Here is a 21869-nt window from a genome sequence, read left to right as displayed (position 1 = left end):
ATACTTTTGGCAATTGTTTGACACCACAGGGCACACAGGAAATTGTTACGGTTGACAATTACTGGGAAATATCCACGACTTTTAATGCAGATTTTAAAAAAATATACCATGTGGGAAAAGAATTCAGGAATGCCTGCCTTGAAAGTATGCACTGTCACTCTGTGATTGTTCTTCCATTAATTTTAACATATGGAAAACCATGGGCCAGGTGAAGAATGTCAAAATGCATGCTCCCAGACTGTGTGGGCAGCAGAGCAGTGTAACTTCTATTCCTTTGTACCAGAAGTCTTTTAATGCTTTGGTAAACTGAGTCCAAAAATGCAAAATAAAATCCACACTGAAAGCTGTTTGAACCACAGATTTCAATTTTTAGAAAATCTAAATTTCTCTGCAAAGCAACAGAAATGTTGTTAAATTTCAATACACCTGCAAAAGAAATGACAGTAGAACTGTCAGCATTTAAAGCAGAAACACCAATTAGAACAAAAAAGGAAGCAAACAGACCGCTGCAGGTACGGAAGGCAGGAGAAAAGAAATACAGTGCAACCGTCTACACGGGAAGGTAACCTGATCGATGTGATGTCACATGGCGTAAAACTCCAAAAGAGAGATTGCCCCTAGGTGTTCCTGTCCCATTGCACGACAGAATATTTATTTTTGTGAACGGAGGCTGAACAAACAAGAACTATCCTCTCCATGGAATAGTTTGCCAGCTTTGCCACCTATTTAAAAAGCCTAGAGTTAAGAACATACAATTTCCTTCCATAAAATAAAGATCTTGCTAACAGCCATAGTTCAGGGTGTTAAATGCATTGCCCTTCTAATGTCTAATAATGTCTTGGGAAGATGGGAACCAAATGGCTTTGAAGATACTTTTCTAACGTGTCAGGCACCACGCTTCTCAAACCATGCACCTGACAGCAACCCAAATCGATGGCCTGGAAGATTAGCTAAAAAGAACAGGTCTTCCTCTCGGCCTGCCCTGGGAGATTCCCAGCAGTTTTACAATTGGTTCACAGCTGGTTGCACAAGACTTGTGCAGTTGAGGAACCGAAACTCACTAGTGACAGTCGTCCACCATAGAAAAAGCACTTTTAAACCACCCGGTCTGCAAGGATTAAGAACAACTTACTCTGGCTTGTTGCAGTCTCTTACTGCACTTCTGATCCCTCCACCACATGTTCTTGAGCACACTCCGTATGGCCCCCAGGGTCCCCATTCTCCATCCACTGGCCTTGTTGCCATCTCTTTGTTCACGCAAAGTCCATGCCGACAGTGCTGCATCATGTGAAACAAAAGCTGTGCTTTAACCAGTATTTAATGCTTGAGAGAACACAGTGCTTAATGGGAATATAGTTGTAGGAAATACACTATTATAAAGAAGAGCAACTCACACATTACAAAAATGGGGCACAAGCATTGGCCTCAGACAGGGATCAAGCTCCTGGTCAGTCATGCCTGCTGTAAAGTATGTACAGGATCAAACCTGGTTATCGCTCGACAACTACTACCCCTCAATGACATAGACTCAGCTCATGGGAGGGCCTTCGTACAATTAGCAACTGACTACATAGCCAGATTTACCGACCTTTAAAAGGTGGGAATTTGAAAATCAATGTTTGCTAAGTAGGCTCACACATGATTAATAGCCACTTGTGTGAGGTACCAGAGGGTTTCTGCCAACCATGAGTCATGAGAGTTGATTTTTTTTCCCTTACCTAGGCTGGGTGCTTGTTAGGTAGAATTCCCTCAAAGAATATTCTGCCTGATATGGCATAAAACTCTCTGCACTCCTAGGCTCAGGTCACTGAAGACTGTTTATTTCCCCAGTTCAGGCACGAGTCCTGGAAGGGCCCTGCATCTGAAAGCTTTGGCGGGGATGGGGTGGGGAGTCAGTCACTGCTGTAGGCCCAAGAGGCCTTACACAACAGTAAGAGCTCCTGCTGTGCAAAATCTGAAGCCAGAAGGGTCCTAGGCCCAACCTTCTGGCTGGCTCCAACAGTTGGTGCCCGGGCTCTGCTCAGATCCTCCAATCTGAACAAGGCTGGACTCAAGGCTTAAATACCAGAATCAGTGGCTGAAGCTCCAAATAGGTGCCCACACAGTGCACTCAGAGCAAAGTGAGGCGGGAGGTGCAGTTGTCACTCCCACCTAATCTGGATAGGATTCTCCTTGCTTGTGACTGTTTCACCCATCTCGGAGGGCTCTCAGGAAATACCGAGGCAAAGCAAGGGGTGGGGGGAGGGGGGGGTGGGAAGACCCAGTGTAACAGGTCTCTATCCTATTGGATCTCTGTCCTTATTTCCTTTACTTTGCACCTTGGAACTGAGAAATCACCTGTTGCAAGCAGTGGGAAAGCAGCCCTACTATGTTTGGGAGTAGGAAGAAACACACAGCTTTACATTCCAAATAGTTTAAAGTACAAGTTATCTCCATATTTGAAATGTTTATCTTTAGTCTTTAAGTCACTTAGTTAATTGCTGCTTATCATTTGCAAGGAAATTTTAACAGGACAGTACCAGTCTAAACTTAATCCAAAAATATAAGTGCTACCACGACTGAAAATGCGAGAAGCCCAGTATAATACAATCAAAGAGATAATTTGTTCTACTGCATAAAGATCAAATCTTTATTCACCACTAAAATGGGCACATTTTCTTGATCCTGTCGAGGTTATATGCAAGAAAGCAAGCACTGTCCATCTTCACCACTCCAACTGGATTGTGCCTCATGAAGATTATAGTTGCTTTTAGTAACTGTTTCTTACATGCACACACATCACACACCACACATCATAGACTAGTCTCCACATAGCTGCATGAATGAAGGCGATCTGGCTAATAGGCCATTCACAACCATTGTCAATTCTGCTGTACAATCAGTCAACAAGAGGATATTCTCAAAGACAGAAAGAGGTAATATGCATCAGGTTTTCCTGCCCCATAAATTAGGATTTTCTATTCTCGAGAAATCCCACACCTGGCAGCAGCTGAAAAGGGTTTCTCCTCAGCAGCTGTTCAGCAGGCACCTTGGAGACTCAAATATATAACCAGTCAACTGGGCGCCAGTTCTTTTTCCACCTGAGCTGTTTAGGCAGGATTGCTTTTATGAGTAAATCCCATGCTCCTGGCGAAGGCATGCGCAATGGAGGTTAGAGATAAGGCTACAGTACTGCAGACTCAGTTCTCTAGCCTGTGGGAAGTGCAGGATCTGTTGAACTTAAATCTTCAGAATTCAGAGTTACCTGTTTGTTCACAGCCACGATTCCTGTTTTTAAATAAATACACAGAAAGACTCGACATTGACGTCCAAGAGAGATTCAGTTCTGCTGAACTAGAATGTTGTTAACAATATAGTGACATTGCATCATTTGACTGATAAGAATGAATGTTGTTAAGCAGGAGGGACACAAAAAGGGCACCGGACAGCATTATAATGCAGATTGTGAGTGAGGAATGCTTGGCTCAGTGTCATTAAGTCAGGGAATCACTATTCGCAGGACAAGATACATTGTTCCTTTGACCTACAACCCAGCACACAGTGGCAGGTTATGCAAATGACTCTATAGCAACTGCATGTGGCAAAACTTCTGGAGTGACAAATATGACCCGTAGTGTAACTGGGGCAATGGTTTCATAGGTGAGATCGATCCCATTGCAGAACAGCTTCCACTGGAATCAGAACCCCAATACATTTGGAGTATAAGATATGGAACCAGCTAACTGCAGAGGGCTGGCATGGACATGATGGGCCAAATAGCCTCCTTTGGTGCTGTAACCATTCTATGATTCTGCAGATAGTGTTATCTACATCACATAACATCAGGATTGAGAAGAAGCACCTCTGCCAGCTGGCTTAACTTTCTCAATAAACAATTATGACTGACAGTGGAGATACGTTATCTCCTTGTGAAGACAACAAGTATAAACAAACTGATAAGTTTCCTGGTTTGCATTCCTTTCTATCCAGCTTCATATGAATGCGACTCTAATTTATGAGCCTATGCTTTGCAAACTGTCTGATGCTGAGGTAATAGGTTTTTTTGCTGCAATTATGTTTTTGTCACTCAAAGAGTTCAGGTTTTACAGTAATTTACCTTTCTCATTGCAAACACAGTAATAGGGAATGATCAACACAAGTCTCCATTCTCCAACAAACATCAGTTGCATTTGGGTGGCAGGGCCAATCCTAATATAGGGTGCGAAATTTGGGTTGGGATTTTAAAAATTTCTGTGAGGAAAATCAAACTGAACTATGGAGACAGCAACAATTATGTCACTGGGATACATGAGGTCTTGGAAAATTTACCATACGGAGACACCGAGGGTTTCTACTGCAACACACTTTCAGAAATCAAATGAAGGAATTAAAAACAAACTTGTTACACTTCCATTTACAGCACTCAAATTCTCTTTGTTGACACTCCTGTGAAGCGCCTTTGGATATTTTATGACATTAAATAGTTACACAAATGTAAGTTATTGTTACTCATTTGGCCTCCAATGCCTTGTGCATTGGAGTGGCAGGACATGGCTATGTACTCACCAGGCCCCAAACAGGCTCTCCATGTCCATTCAGGAGAGGCGCCAGCTGCAGACCCAGGTCTTTCTCCAAAAGGCAGCAAGGGGGGAAAATACAGAAGCTGCATCATCCTGGTTGCTTTAGTGCAGCTGTTAGCACCACTGATAGACACCTAGCAGCCTGTTGCCACTTGGCAGTGCTATGATACATGGCCTGAGGAGTAAGTCCAAATAAACTGCCATTTAAAAACAAATCTACATTGGGAATGATTAACAGACATTTAAAATTTACAATCTAGAAAGAAAGCCATTAAACGGCAGACTGCATTAAAAGGATATAAAATATTAACTGGTAGACCTGTGGTAAACCTATTACTTCAGAGTAAACCAACGGTGTATTAAAAAGAAATTGATGAATAGAAACAAACAGATGTGAAGGAAGAACGTCAGTACTCGAAGAGTGGGAAAGGTTTGGAGTAGATCATTGGGCTTTTTCAAAAGGAACTTGATATGATTTGGGGAGAGTTAATGTTCTGGAGGGATGAGTTTTGGTATGCTGAAAGGGAGTTTCTCAGACCTGTCTGTAGGTTTCTATGTTCTTATCACAATCCAACATTATCCTGAAGTTTTGCAGCAATATAGAATTTGTTCCAACTTTATTGTGCTGCTGTACAGACATCTCTCAAAGCACACCCTTCATTCTGATACACAACACATTCAGCTCGCAAGGGCTGTGCTCTAATGAAAGTAGAGCACACATATATAAATATATTAAACTCACATCCTGTATATATCATATCTTTTGTTTTTGAGTGCAATATAACAGCTAATTACTCAGGATAATATTACTAAATCTATGCAGTTAACACACATTAGCAGAGAATTGTGAAAGAAAGGAATGCTTTGCACAAGACCGTTACCACTTTTAAGAGAAGAATAGATAAATATTTGAAGTCGAGGAAGATACAGTGGGCCATCCAGAGACAACAGGGCAGTGGAATTCATTTGGGATTGTTCTAGCAAAGAGCCAGTGCAATCACAATAGGCTGGATGGTTCCTTTTATCTTATAACCCACTGCGGATCATCATGAACATATAAAATAATGCACACAGTGGAACCTTTATTCATCAGGAATGGAGGAATTACTTACTGATAATGGAAATGGGAATAACTGAGGTTCTGCTGCAAGAAGGAGTGCTCAGATGTTGGGAGAGTAAGAGAAATAAAATAGTACATTGACCATCTGTTGGAAAAGAGACATAGTGAGGAAAGAGAGAGAGGAATGTACTGCTCAGCTGCGAGAGAGAGAGATGGATACACTGATGAGCTCCCAGGGACACAGAGAAAAACTTAAAACATAAAGCAGCCAAAATATCTTGTATTTATTTTAACAGATAGTATTTACTCTAATTCAAAATATCATTATATTAATTACACATCAAAATAATTTACCCCCAATGTACCTATGTCATTTTCTGAATTTTTGTAGCTTTTTTTTTTTGAGTTTTGCCCTTTACGGGTCCAAGAGCCATCTAACGTAATATTTAAGTGAGCCTATAAATAGACGGGTAGTTCATCCACCTGACACTCAATCCAGCTGAATTTACCTCTATGAACTGTGCTGCTGAATAAATGTATACGTTCAGATATTCAATTTTCTTTTGTGCATGATATTACTGCAGTACTTTATGCTGCACTCTCATTGTGCGGAGTTATTTTCAGAGCAACAGTTGTCAGCCAAATAACAATGGTTTCCCTCAGCTGCAAAATCCCCAATTTGCACAGACAGATACTGCTGTGAAGTTAGGAAGATCATTGGCAAAAGGAAATAATGGAAACAAACACACACAAGGTGCCAGCCTTGGCTCAGTGGTAGCACTCTTATCTGAGTCAGATGGTTGTGGATTCAAATCTCCCTTCAGAAACTTGCGCACAAAATCTTGGCTGACAGTCCAGTGTAGTAACAAGCAACGTGGCCTCTAATTTCTGTTTGCTGTGTGAGGCTGGCTTAGTGCAGTGCACGGTTCTTTTAAGATTGCCACATGGTCGCAGATGCACACATCTTAAAAGGAACTTTGTTCGTGCGCAGCCTGTTTGTTCCTCGAGCGTCACATTCCCGATTGCTGTGCGGCTGCACACCCTCACAGCTTAGAGGGAAGAATTGTATCAAGGGAGTGTTATGCTGTTAGAAGTGCTGCCTTTCACGAGAGATGTTAAACCAAGGCCCAGTCTGCCTTCTCAGGTGAACAGCAACTTGCGTTCATATAACTTCCTTAACATAGTAAAATATCCCAAGGTGTTTCACAGGAGGTTATCAGGCAAAATTTGGCACTGAGACACAAGGAAGGTTTTAAAGAGAAAATTAAAGCAGGAAGAGGCCTAGAGGTTTAGGGAGAAAATTCCAGAGTTTAGGGCATTGACAGCTGAAGGCATGGCAGCAAATCATGGATCAATTAAAATCAGGGATGCACAACAGGCCAAAATTGAGCAGCACAGATATGTCGGAGGTTGTCAGGTTGGAGGAGATTACAGATTTAGGGATGGGCGAGTCCATGGAAGGATTTGAATTTGAATACAAGGATGAGAACTTTAAAATTGAGATTTTGTCGGACCAGGAGCCACATGAACACAAGAAATAGGAGCAAGAGCAGATCATACGGCCCATCGAGCCTGCTCCGCCATTCAAAACGATCATGACTGATCTTAGGATTCAACTCCACTTTAGCGCCTGCTCGCCGTATCGTTTGATTCCCTGAGAGACCAAAAATCTGTCTTTCCCAGCCTTAAATGTATTCAACAATGCAGCATCCATAACCTTCTGGAATAGAGAATTCCAAAGATTCAAGTGAAGTAATTTCTCCTCACCTCAGTCCTAAACGATCGGCCCCTTATCCTAAGACTGTGCCTCCATGTTTTAGATTCTCCGACCAGTGGAAATAATCTCTCAGTGAGTACCCTATCCAGCCCCTTTAGAATCTTATATGTTTCAATGAGATCACCTCTCATTCTTCTAAACTCCAAAGAATACAGGCCCAATTTATTCAGCTTCTCATCATAAGGCAACCCCCACATCCCAGGGACCAATTTAGCAATGCAAGTCTATCCTTTCTTAAATGTGGAGATCAAAACTACAGTATTCCAGATGTGGTCTCACCAAAACCCTGTATAATTGAAGCAATATTTCCTTATTCCTGTACTCCAATCCCCTTACAATAAAGGCCAACATGCCATTTGCCTTCCTAATTACTTATTGTACCTGCATGTTAACGTCATATGTTCCTTGTACAAGCACACCCAAGTCTCTTTGAATATCGACACTTACAAGCTGCACACCTTTAAAAAAATATTCTGCCTTATTATTCTTACAACCAAAGTGAATAACTTCACACTTCCCTACATTATACTCCATCTGCCATCTTGTTGCCCAATTCACTTAACCTGTCTATGGGTTGAATCTTCTGTGTCTGCCGCCAATCTTCCATGCAGCGGCTCATTTAAATAGCCGGGGCGGCAGCCTCCCACCATCACATGGAGAGGGCTGGCTGTCCGTTCCTGGCAATTGAGTCAGCTGCCTGTGCGCAGGCGCTGACATCATTTTTAACGGGCTTTGAGCCCTCCCAATATATTTAAATACTGAAAGATAAAGTAAATAAAAATAAATAAAGACATTTCTTCTGCCCCTCTCCCACCTCCCAGTAACAATTAAATTAATTATTTGCCCTCTCACCCCCCAAAAACACTTACCTTGTCAATCAGACCTTCCCCCCAAAACTGCATAAACTTTAAACTCTAACCATTCCCACTATCCCCTACACCAATGATGTTGCTTTGACCTGTACCCCCACCCCGCACTGATAAACTTACCTCCTCACCCCCTCCCCACCAGTATGGTGCCTCGTTTCCCCAGACGGGGATCAGAAGGCATGGGAATGCCAGCCACTGGGCTGAAGATCGCCGTGGGACATCAGGCTGCTGCGTAAGTATCATTAATTCATTAATTTCAATTTATTTAAATATTCAAAAGGGGGGCCCATCGCTGAGCGGCTGGGGGGGCTGCCACAAGGCCTCCCCGCCGCTGAGAATATTGGGACGGACCCTCCCCACGTCGGGGTGCATGGCGGCCCTCTCCGGAGGCATCTTCAGGCACACCCCCCACCCTGCCCAGCCATGGATCTCGACGCCTATATCACCCAGCCCTATATCTCTGCAGCCTCTCTGTGTCCTCCCCACAGCTTACCTTTCCACCTATCTTTGTACCATCAGCAAACTTAGATACATTACTCTTTGTCTCTTCATCTAAGTCATTGATATAGATTGTAAATAGTTAAGGCCCCAGCACTGATCCTTGTGGAACTCCACTATTTACTGACTGCCTACTTGAAAATGCCCCATTTATGCCAACTAATTGCTTCCTGTCTGTTAACCATCTATCTATGTTGACATATGATCTCCACCTCCATGAGCCTTATCTTGCCAATTAACGTTTTGCTTGGCACCTTATCAAATGCCTTTTGGAAATCCAGGTATACTACATCTAATGGTTCCCCTTTATCTTCCCTACTAGTTACATCCTCAAAAAACTCAATAAATTTGTCAAACAGGATCTCCCTTTAGTAAAACCATGTTGACTTGTTCTAATCATAATGTGCTTTTCTAAGTGCATTGTTAAGACTTCCTTAATAATAGATTTCACATTTTCACAACATCTGATGTTAGGCTAACTGACCTGTAGTTCCCCGTTTTCTCTTTCCCTCCTTTCTTGAAAAGTGCTGTAACATTTGCCAACTTCCAATCTGATGGGACCATTCCCCAATCTAAGGAATTTTGGAAAATCATAGCTAGCGCATTGACTTTATCTGCAGCTATCTCTTTCAGAACTCTAGGATGTAGGCTATCAGGTCCTGGAGATTTGTCAGATTTTAGTCCCTTAAGTTCCTCCAATACTTTGCCTCTGCTGATATTGTAACGGAAACCACACCTGCCAAAATGAGACATATTAATTTCGTCATATGGATCATTATTTCTGAACTATTACTGGATATTGAACAAATTTGCTTAAAAGACCACTGACCAGTGGCTGAAAACATGGCTACACATTTGCAATCTAAAAGACTGTGGCATGGGGAGACAACGGGAGTACTCCCTGATTCAATAATGATGACCAAGAGACATTGGGAGTTATTGAGCCAGCATTCCACCAACAATCACCACCGCCCCCCCACCCCCCGCCACCACCAACTGAGCGCGTCTGGTAAGCTTGGAGGAATCCACAAATCTCGTAGGCGAGGCTGCTCCAAACAAGGAGCTAGTCACATGACTTAACTGCTGGCCAACCTGGGGTTTTTTGAATTGTGCCTGACACGGAACAGTTTTGGAAGAGACTGCATTTGAACTGCAAGGAGGAAGGTCTCCCTCCCTCTCTCTCTTTCTCTCTCTCTCACACAATGTCCCAGGGACCCACGGAAGTAACTAAAGCCTCAAGACAGAAGCCCAGTGAAACAAGTTTAAAAGTGTGCACTGGGTCCCAACAAGAACAGCAAGACTTATCAATCAAAGACTTTACATCCAACCCAAAAATAGTAACTGAACTCCATCTATTATGTCAAACCTTTCCCCTTTAATCTTTCTCCTCTTCTGTCTCTATTTGAGTGTGTTTATCGTGTATGCATGCGAACGTGGTCAGGTCATGCATTTTTAGTAGTTTTGACTGAATTAGAGCTTTAAGGTTAATAAACTTACACCTTTCTTGTTTAAATCTGAGAAAACCTGTCTGGTTGATTTCTTTGCAATCACAATTAGAGAGCAGTGAGCAAGGACTCACTGAGGGGAAGCTAAAAACACCGTGTTTTAAAAGTTAGACCCTGTTATGTCCAAACCAGGAAAAGGATGAGAGGGGAGCCCTAGACCCCCTCTTCACCTGGTCATTAAAGAAATTTGGGGGATCGTCCGGGATTGGACCCACAGACAAACGAGAAGTTGGAATTGAGAAGTCAAATTGATTCAATCAAAAAGAGAAAAGATTTCAATACAGGTTTTTTTGTGGTTGTGTGTGTTAGAATACTAACATGTCTGTGACTGAAGCCAGTAACTCCCCAAGCCAGGGTGAAGTAACTTGGGATAAGTTAGATTAGATTAGAGATACAGCACTGAAACAGGCCCTTCAGCCCACCGAGTCTGTGCCGAACATCAACCACCCATTTATACTAATCCTACACTAATCCCATATTCCTACCAAACATCCCCACCTGTCCCTATATTTCCCTACCACCTACCTACACTAGTGACAATTCATAATGGCCAATTTACCTATCAACCTGCAAGTCTTTTGGCTTGTGGGAGGAAACCGGAGCACCTGGAGAAAACCCACGCAGACACAGGGAGAACTTGCAAACTCCACATAGGCAGTTCCTGGAATCGAACCCGGGTCCCTGGAGCTGTGAGGCTGCGGTGCTAACCACTGTGCCGCCCTGTTAAAGGCACTGTCTATGGAAGAGGTGAGGAATATGGCTGAGCAGTGTGGGATCACTGTCCGTGCCAAGGCTAGGAAATCAGAGCTCCTAAGACTAGTGGCCAACCATTTTTCCCTCGAACCTGAAGAATCAGAAACAGGGTTAGAAATAGACTCCGACAGGGTATTGCTAGCAAAGATACAACTGGAACAGAGGAATCTTGAATTAGAAGACAGGAAAGAGAGAGAAAAAAGGAGAGACAAGAGAAAGAAAAAGAGAGAGAAAGAAAAAGAGAGAGGGAGAGAAATTTCCAGATGGAATGGGAGGAAAGAGAGCTGAGGCAACTTGAGTTAGCGAGGGGGCGACAGAGTAACCCCAGTGAAAGCACAGAAAATACAAGTGCGGGGCTGTGTACAGAATTTTAAAACATTTTCCCAATTGATTTCAAAATTCAATGAGGGAGACGTGGAAGCATTTTTCGTATCTTTTGAGAAACTTACAAGGCTGTTTGAATGGCCGACTGAGACTTGGACTCTTAAGTTGCGAAATAAGCTAACATGAAAAGCCCAAGAGGTTTATTCCCTGTTGCCAGACGAGAGTTCATCAAATTATGAACTGACAAAAGATGTTATCTTCAGGGCATATGATCTAGTACCGGAAGCCTACCGCCAGACGTTTCAACCCTCAGGAAGCAAGCTGATCAAACTTACTTGGAGTTTGACAGAAGTGGCTTTTGACCAGTGGTTGAGGGCTCTTAAAGTACAGCCCAGCTATGAAAACCTCAGAGAGGTAATTCCGCTAGAGGGATTTAAAAATTCTCTCCCCCTCACCGTAAAGGCCCATGTGGGGGAACAAAAAGTTCATAGAGCCCAGCCAGCCGCAGTTCTGGCTGATGAGTTTGCTCTAATATACAAGTCAGTTTCCCAAGGAAAAGCTTTCCTAGTCACCCCCACAAATCTGAAAAGGACAAAGGGTGGGAAGGTGATAGGAGCCCAAGCAGTCCTGGGAGAGAAAGAAAAGCAGGACACACAGGGGGTCCTCCTCCAGCCAAAAAGGAAGGTGCTGGAAGTAGGAGTGAGACCTGGAGACCTGTGTGCTTCCATTGTAATAAAGCAGGTCATCTAAGAGCTGACTGCTGGAAACTACGGGAAAAGCATGTAGGGTTAATCAGGGCACACCCGCTCAGTGAAGGAGAAAGCACCCTGATGGAAAGCACAGCTGAACAAGCTCTGGCTTTAACTGCAGCAGTAGTAAGGCCCAGAAAACATACTGCTGAGGGTGCAGGAAAATGTAATAGGATTCCTGAAGGTTATCAGGATTTTGTGTCTAAAAGGAGAGTAACCCCATATATCACTCGAGTGGGGCGAGCAAGCCCATAGTAATTCTCAGGGACACAGGGGCCACTAGATCCCTTTTACTGGGAAAAGGCCTGATCTTTCCCCCAGAGAGTGCAGTGAGCACCAGAATGGTTGTGAATGGTATTGGAGGGCAGTGTACACCTGTACCTGTACACCCGGTGCACTTGGAGTGCAACCTAATTTTTGGGACCAGTGACCGTAGGGATTGACCCTAGTTTGCCTGTGGTCGTGGTTGACCTGCTCCTAGGTAATGATCTGGCTGGGGCGAAGGTGGTAGCTTCCCCAGTAGTGAAAGAGACACTGCAGGAGGTCAGAGAGACAGGGCAGTGACAGGAGACAGTTCCCTGCAATTCCCCTGAACGTGTAGTGAATCAGGCCATGACCAAACCAGCTCCCTCAGAGGAGACTGAATTAGCACAGGTGACCATGAGGTCTGTCTGTCTGAGACTTTCTTTGGAAAGTTAGAGGACCAAGGGAATGGATTAAATGAATCTTCCCGAGCTGAGGCTCAGCGAGCCGACCCAGTACTGAGAGAGTTAGCACAGGCTGCCCAGTCTGAAATGGAAGCAGAGGGAGTCCCTGATTGCTACGATTGAAAGAATGAGGTAATGATGAGGAAATGGAGTTCTCCTCACAGACCTGAGGGCAAAGAATGGACAGTGGTTCACCAGTTAGTGGTGCCGCAGAGGTACCGGAGAGAAATATTAAGGATGGCCTATAAGGTTACAGTGGCTGTTCATGTCAGTATAGGAAAAACCAAAGCCCGCATAAGGCAGTGGTTTGACTGACAAAAACTCCACAAAGATGTGGTGGAGTACTGTGGGAGTTGCCACATGTGCCAGGTTAAGGGGAAACCCCAACCTACAGTGAAATCTGCACCCCTAAGTCCTGTACTGGTGTTTGGGGACCCTCCAGTAGAGGGGTGATGAATTGTAAGGGACTCCTGCTGAGAACAAAAGGTGACAGACAGGCACAGGGCTGGAAAAAAAGTTAGAGAGGAAAGGGGAAAAAGGGACAAAGGGAACGGGTGAAAGAAGATCCAAGAGGATTCCCAAATGAAAACTCCTACTGTCCAGTTGGCCAATCCCGAAATGTTGGAAAAAGGAGACCCCACATCCTCCTAGGTAAATGCAGACACCAGAAGCACCTTACCAGTGTTGCTAACAGCATTTACAGAAACCTGCAAGGACAAAGAGAGTCCTCAAGAGGGCAGAGAAACTGTGAGGGTGATGCCTCACTGAGTCGAAGTGCCACAGGGGAGTGCAGTGGAACCTGTGTGAATACCTCCAAGCGAGGATGTCCAAGAGGACAAAGGAAAGATGAGCAAAGAATCCACCCCCCTCCCTCAGTCAGGAGAAAAGGGAACCAGCCATAGCCGCAAGTGAAAAGCCCCTGCACGACTCATCAGGGCACTGAGAGATCAGAGTGGATCCACCCACTTCTGACTCTCATGAGCAGAACTCCAAACCAGGGCTAATTAAATCTAATCCTCCCCCTGTAGACCTCAACAGGAACAAAGGCAGCCTAGGCAGTCATGGAACTGTGCAAACCTACCCAAAAATCACATGTTTATTTGTATACCCATTCCTGACGTATTGCAGGGTGATAGGGAAGAAACTTCAAATGCCTTTGGGCAACACATAACTATCCCAGACTCACCTCAAGGGAAAAGGGGCTGTTTAAAGCAGCACTGCTACAATGGAAAGACAGGCTGTAACAACTTTAAGATTTCTGAATGAATGAGAACGAATGAGAGAAATGCATGTGTGTTTTCCTGTACCTTCTCTTCTTTCTATTTTTTATAATGAAATGCTCCCCTAATGTCGCATTTCATTCCGCTGGATGTGGAGGTATGACAGAAACCACACCTGCCAAAATGGGGCATATTAATTTCATCATACGGATGATTATTTTTACTGTTTATTATTACTGGACATTGTACAAACTTGCTTAAAAAGACCACAGAACAGTGGCTGAAAACATGGCTGCACATTTGCATTCTAAAAGACTGACATGGAGTGACAATGGGAGTACTTCCTGATTCAGTTAGCCAGATGGGTTTTGTCAATAGTGATGATCAAGAGACATTGAGCCAGCATTCCACCAACACCCAAAACCCCCCACTGAATGTGTCTGGTAAGCTTGGAGGAATCCACAAATCTCGCAGGCGAGGCTGCTCCAAACAAGGAGCTAGTCACATGACTTAACTGCTGGCCAACCTGTTTTTTTTTTAAATTCTGCCTGACACAGAAATATTTTGGAAGAGACTGCATTTGGACTTCAAGGAGGAAGGTCTCCCTCTCTCTCTCTCATGCAAAGATCCAGGGACCCACAGAAGTAACTAAAGCCTCAAGACAGAAGACCAGCGAAACAAGTTTGAAAGTGTGCACTGGGTCCCAACAAGAACAGCAAGAATTAACTTCAATCAAAGACTTTACATGCAACCCAAAAACAGTAACTTATCTCCATCTATTACGTCAAACCTTTCCTCTTTAATTCTTTCACCTCCTCTGTCTCTATTTGCTGTGTTTACCGCGTATGCGTGCCAGCATAGTCGTGTCGTGTATTTTTAGTAGTTTTAATTGAATTAGAGTTTTGAGGTTAATAAACTTACACCTTTCTTGTTTAAATCTGAGAAAACCTGTCTGGTTGATTTTTTTGCAATCGCAATTAGAGAGCAGTGAACAAGGACTCACTGAGGGGAAGCTAAAAACACTGTTTTAAAAGTTTAACCCTGTTACGGCCAAACCGGGTATTACGACCAGGTAAGAAAGAGGTCTAGGGTTCCCTTTCAGCCTTCACCTGGTCTTACTGTAACAGGGTTTAGTTTTAAACACACTTTTTAGCTCCCCCTTGGTGAATCCTTGTTCACCACTTTCCAATTGGCTGGCAAAGAAACCAGCACAATCAGCTTTCTCAGGTTCAAAGAAGAAAAGTTGAAATTTATTCAACTTAAACTTAAACTCTAATTCGGTTAACCCTACAGATACATGACGCACCCACGCTAGCATACACACACGATACACACATGCAAATAGAGACATAAAAGATCAGAAGAAAAATAAAGCGGAAAAGTTTGAGGTAATATCTGAAGAGTTGTTGTTACGGTTCTTCGAGCTCACTGTAGGATCCTTGATTGTAGGTAGATCTTGTTTTTTGTTTGGGGCCCAGTATTCTTCTTAAACATTGCTTGCTGTCGGAGACTTTTCTCTCTTGGCGTTCATGTATCTTCAGTGGATTCAGAGGCTTGTAAGAAAGAGATGGGAGCAGACAGGAGAGAGATAGAGTCATAGAGAGATACAGCACCAAAACAGGCCCTTTGGCCCACACCGACCATCAACCACCCATTTCTATTAATCCTACATTAATCCCATTTTTCCCTCTCACATCCCCATTTTCCCACCACCTACCTACACTAGGGGCATTTTTTTTTTTACAATGGCCAATTTACCTATCAACCTGCAAGTCTTTGGTATGTGGGAGGAAACCGGGGCACCCGGAGGAAACCCACGCAGTCACAGGGAGAACTTGCAAACTCCGCACAGGCAGTACCCAGAACCGAACCCGGGTCGCTAAAGCTGTGAGGCTGCAGTGCTAACCACTGCACCACTGTGCCAGCTGCGATCTTCTCAGTCCAGGAGCCAACAGACTTTCTGACTTCCAACTCTCTGTGGCCAGTTCAAAAGAAAACCCTGGAACAGCCATGTAGTCATGTGACCAGCTAGTCTAAACCAATCCTGGCCCTTGTGGATTGTATCCTCCTTAGCAGGCCCTGGAATGTGCTTCCTTACCTTCGATGTCTGTTAGTATGTCAATGTTTTTTCCAGCCACAGCTGATCTGTTTAACAAGTCATTTCCTCATTCAACAACAGTTAAAAATCAATGTTCATGACAAAATTGATGTGCCTAATTCTGGACAGGTGGGGGGCCTAGCATGACACCAGAAAAGGCTGAGAGGGGAGCCGTAGACCCCTTCGCCACCTGGTCGTGGCAATATGAATTTCCTTAATTTCATCACTTTTCAGCCCATAGGTTTCTCACTATTTCTGGTATGGAACCTATGTCTTCTACTGTGAAAACAGACACAAAATATTTGTTCAATGCCTCTGCCATTTCCTCATTCTCCACAATAATTTCTCCTGTCTCTGCTTCCAAGGGACTAATGTTTACTTTAGCTACTCTCTTCCTTTTGATATACCTATAAAAGCTCTTAGTCTGTTTTTATTTTACTGAGTAGTTTACTCCCATATGCTATTTTTTCCTTTTTTATCAACTTTCTGGTGGCTCTTTGCTGGTTTCTAAAACACTCCCAATCCTCAGACATGCTACTTTTTTTTTGGCAACATTTTAAGCCTTTTCTTTTTATCTAATAATATCCTTACCTTCCTGAGTGAGCAACGGATGGGTCTTTCTGGCTCAGTTTTAGTTTTTCAAAGGAATGTATTTTTGTTGAACATTTTAAATTGTTTCTTTGGAGGTTTCCCACCGTTCATCTACCACCATATCTTTTAGTCTATTTACCCAAATCACCTCAGCCAGTTTTCCCCTCATGCCTAAGTAATTGGCTTTGTTTAAGTCTAAGATTCTTGTTTGTGTATGGAGCATGTCACTTTCAAACTTAACATGGAATTCAATGGCATTATGATCACTGTTTCCCAGTGGCTCTTTTACTATGACATTGCTAATTAATCCTGCTTCATTACACAATACTAGAACGAAGATTGCTTTATCTCTAGTTGGCTCCACAACCTATTGCTCCAAGAAACTGCCCCGAAAACATTCTACAAATTTGTCTTCGAGACCACTCCTGCCAATTTCACTGTCCCAATCTATATGAAGATTAAACTCCCCCCCCCACCCCTCAATTATTACATTGCCTTTGTTACAAGCTCCAATATTCTCTTGTTTAATGCTCTATCCAATGGTACAGCTACAGTTACGGGTCTATAAACTACTCCCACCAGTGTTTTCTGATTCTTGCTATTCCTTATTTCCACCCATACTGATTCTACTTCATGATCTTCTGAGGCCAGGTTTTTTTTTCACTAATGCCCTTATGTCATCGTTTACAATCAGTGGTAACCCTCTTCCTTTGCCATTCTGTCATCTTTACAAAATATTGTGTACCCTGGAATATCTATTTCCCAACCTTAATCACCATGTAACCATGTCTCTGTAATGGCGATTAGATCTAAATCATGTACCTCTATTTGTGCCACTAGTTCATCTACCTTATAGCAGATGCTTCGCACATTCAGATTTGGAACTTTTAATTTCATTTTTTTGCTTCTGTTCCTAACGTAAGTCAGCGAGCACAGAAATGATGAATGAATGGTCTTGATGTGAGTTAGGATACAAGCAGCAGACTTTTGGAGGAGCTCAAGTTTACAGATGGTGGAAGATGGAAGGTTGGCAAGGAGAGATTTAGAATCGTGGAGTCTGGAGTTAACAAGGCATGAATGAGGATTTCAACACAGATGAGCTGAGGCAGGGGCAGATACAGGCTATGTTACAGAGGTGGAAATAGGCAGTCTTGATGATAACAGGATAATGCGGTCAGAAGCTGACCTCAGGGTTAAATAGTGAGGTTGTGAAAAATCCCACAATGCTATTTTGAAGAATTGAGTCAGGTGAGCTTGCCCAGTGACGTGGCCAACATTGATCTCTCAACCATCTTCTAAAACATCTGATCATTTATTTCATTGCTATTCATGGGATCTTGCTGTGCACAAATTGGCTGCTATGTTTACTCCAACAGTGACTATACTTTAAAAATACTTCATTGGCTGTAAAGTGTTTTGGAAGCTGTGCGATTGTGAAAGGAGTTGTATATATGCAAGCCCTTTATAATCTAAAGGCTTTACAGAGTTGGAGGGTGTATTGTATCTAGGTTTTAACCCAAGATGCTCGTTAGGTTAAAGCTTACAATAAACACTCATTTTGCCATTTATTAATCTTATTTTGCAGAGTTTATCAAAATCTAAAAGCAAGTTTCTCCTTATCGAGATCAAAGGATGGTAACTGGAAACATTTGGAGAACTTCAAAGATAAAAAGATAAGATTAGTTTGTGAAACTTCAGCATATGATGTACCTCAGATGACAAAGCACGTTACAAAGTGACCATGGATTTATGGGATGAAAACACAAGTTTAGACTTCAAATGGTTTTTTGAATTTATTTTTCAAGGCCGGTGAGGAGGTAATAATTTACTATTTGAGCTAGAAGGTGGAACTGTTAGAGACTATTTCCATTCAGCTTTGTGTCAATATCAAGCTCTACGTGTCTAGGTCAAATGTAGGACCAGTTACCCAACTTTCAGTTTCCTCTAGAGTAGCCCAATGAGAGGTCAATGACCCGAAGCATAAGAGCACCAAAAGTTTAAGTTGTACACAGGTTAGTTTAGAGATACAGCACTGAAACAGGCCCTTCGGCCCACCGAGTCTGTGCCGACCATCAACCACCCACTTATACTAATCCTACACTAATCCCATATTCCTACCACATCCTCACCTGTCCCTATATTTTCCCTACCACCTACCTATACGAGGGACAATTTCTAATGGCCAATTTACCTATCAACCTGCAAGTCTTTGGCTTGTGGGAGGAAACCGGAGCACCCGGAGGAAACCCACGCAGACACAGGGAGAACTTGCAAACTCCACACAGGCAGTACCCGGAATTGAACCCGGGTCGCCGGAGCTGTGAGGCTGCGGTGCTAACCACTGCGCCACTGTGCCGCCCGATCTTTCTATCTATCCCAAAGATGGGTTTAGGGTTACATACAGCTCAGAGCTTTTGCTGCACTGCCCATGAGGGTGTCAACAACTCAAGCACAGAGGAGCACAAGCACAGGTTATACAGAGGTCAGAGGTTCCTCAAGACAGCCCAGTTAAATCAACAATCCAAAACATAGAAGCGGTAGCACATATCTGGGCTGTTCCAATGACCTGAAATGTAGAACACCGAAGAATCTCCACTACTATTTTTTTTTTTTAAGAGTATTAATTATGATAGTTGGAGTGTAAGTTCTTTTGAGTGTCAGTTCAAAGACTTCCTCATGTGCAGCAGAAAACCAGTCTGCGAGTTTCCCAACAAGAAGTTCTCAAAGCACAAAATATGCCCAAACACTCAGCTAGCACTACAAATCACTGACTGAGGGAGGAATCCCTTCCCAGCTGTTGTTGAAGGTCTCAGTCTACACTCATGAGTTGGACCTCATCCCAAACTTTCTACCCACTGACACCATTATAAATCCACTGATAAATATTGATTTCACTTGTTAGGAATGATGAAATGCTTAGAAAAAGTTCCTCTGGGTCAAACAGTTTATGGAAAGTTATGGTTAATGTTGTGTTGAAGGCATATGTTAACGACAAGCAACCTTTAGATTCTACTTCAGTCGGCGCTGAATTCAAACCCAGGTCTCAGAGTTTAAACAACAGTGTTCCAATCAAACTAAACACCCAGTTCCTATTGGAGGCAAGTAATGAGCTACTAACTTCAGGCTATCGTGGGCCAAGAAAAACAACTCCCCAGTTTGATTTATGCTGTGAGAACAAAATCAGGCACTGCATGATAAAGAGGCTTCTTCAGTCCTTGACATCAATCCTTAGCTCAATTAAGAATTCTGCGACCATCTTAAAGTAGCCTATAATATTAAATGTATGGCATTTTCACAATCAAGCCAATTCAATGTGAGCAAGGGGTTTGGCTGGACCATTCCAGCAGCTCAGATATCAGGAAGTTCCCACCTCTCCTTCAATATTAAGGCCTTAGAGAAAGTAATTTGATGATGGCTTCACATTTAGTCTTCAATTCAACAACTCCCTTAAACATTAACAAGATAGTACATGCTCATTGCTTTCTCCTTATGTACAACACAAGCAAGAGCCTAAGTCTATACTACGAGACAGCATTATAATTGAAAAAAGTCAAACAGAAGATGATGTAGTCAGTAAGTAGTGATTAAGTGATGTCAAATCTCATCTTTAAAAGCCTAAAATATGTGAGATGGAGGAAATGACCGAGAAGGGTAAGAAAAAAATTACAGTTTTAAAATCCTGAGAAAGAAGAAGTTATAGTAAGAGTCTCACTATCACACAGTGAGAATGCAGGGAGGAGAAGGAATATGTCGATCAGTGCACTGCATAGGAGTTAACAAGGAAGGAAAGTGCAAAGGAACATTGATTAGAATAGTATCAATAAAATACAGAGGCAAGGAGGTTCCAGTGTAGACTGGAACCTAGAGATGTGAAAGGAATTACATATCAGACAACAAACTTTTTTCTTACAACTTGCCCAGGAACGTAAGAGAGGTATTTGAAGAACCTTTCCAGATATAGGGGCTGTGTACAAGTTTCAGACTGACTGTAGAGAGATGGAGGGATTTAAACACAAGGATAAGAATTTTAAATTTGAGGTATTGGAGGAATCAGAGTCAATTGCAGGTCTCGAGGTTACAGGTAATAGGTAAGTAGGACTTGATGCAGCATAGGCTATGGGTGCAGAATTTTGGAATTGCTGAGGATTACAAAGGGGTCAGGATGGGATGCTGGCCAGGAGAGGATTATAATAGCTGAATCTGGAGGTGATAATGACATAGTCCTTCAGGACTCTTCTACCCCCTCTTTAAGTTTATCCCCTCCTCTACTGGTGGTGCAGTGTGTGCCCCACTTCAGCACTGCTGCCTCGTCTTACATTGCAGCAATGGGTTCAGATCCCAGGAGCCAGTCTGGCAAAGGAACTGGTGCAGTTGGGACAATGGTGATTGTCCTGCTCTGAGATTCCTCTGGAAGTAAGAAATAAATCTAAACTTATGCCTTTGAAAATTCCAAAGAAATTAGATTTTCATTGCCTCATGGAGGGCATCAGATGAGCCCAAGATGCAAAGATGCAGCATTGTGTTAAAATGAAATCTGTGCAGTGAGGGTGTGCGATGTTAGGAATTTAAAGAATGTCAGGTGCAGTCATGGGGAAATGATTTTGAACTCAGGTGTTCCCCAGAGCTTTTACTTCTCTGTCCTTCTTCATATCAATGACCTCTACCAATCTTAAGGAAAAAATTGTCAGAGGAAAAATCATCATTAACACCACACGTAGAGCAATTGAGGGGTAACTAGTTAGCATTAGCATAATATTGGCTAGAGGCCATGGTGCCAAGCAGTAGGTGGAGGAATGGGACAAATGAGTGTGGGTATTAAGAATGATAGGAGGTGCTGATTTGACTGAGATTTCTCTTTATACTCAAGGTTGGATGGAGCAGTTATACAGTCAAGAATGGGGGAGAGGGGATTTCTTGTGGTAGGGATACATGTGATGAGAGGGCTAGGTGAATGAATTCAGCTGTCAATGGACTTAGAGTTTTTTTTCCCCCTCTTCTCTGCCTCCAAATAAGCTATATTGCAAAAGTGGATGAACTTGCCCTCCAAGGTGAATTGAGTAACAAGCACTGAAGCAGCAAAACCATATTTTTATTCAGTAAGTCATGAATAAAGACATTTCATAGCAATACCAGCCTGTCCCTTCAGGTTGATGGGAGAG

General features: G+C 42.9%; 1 protein-coding gene across 1 annotated transcript in view; it reads right to left on the bottom strand.

Moving 5' to 3' along the window:
- The window catches only part of LOC137379708 (A disintegrin and metalloproteinase with thrombospondin motifs 20-like), a 603896-nt gene that overhangs the window by 305713 nt on the left and 276314 nt on the right, over positions 1–21869 (bottom strand). The window contains exon 12 of the mRNA XM_068050948.1: positions 1133–1278. Coding sequence (XP_067907049.1) covers positions 1133–1278 — 146 coding nt within the window. The remainder of the gene's footprint in view (positions 1–1132; positions 1279–21869) is intronic.

The sequence above is a fragment of the Heterodontus francisci genome, chromosome 18 (genome assembly GCF_036365525.1).
Source record: "Heterodontus francisci isolate sHetFra1 chromosome 18, sHetFra1.hap1, whole genome shotgun sequence".
In the NCBI taxonomy this organism is placed as follows: domain Eukaryota; kingdom Metazoa; phylum Chordata; class Chondrichthyes; order Heterodontiformes; family Heterodontidae; genus Heterodontus; species Heterodontus francisci.
This window is presented reverse-complemented; position numbering and strand designations above follow the sequence as displayed.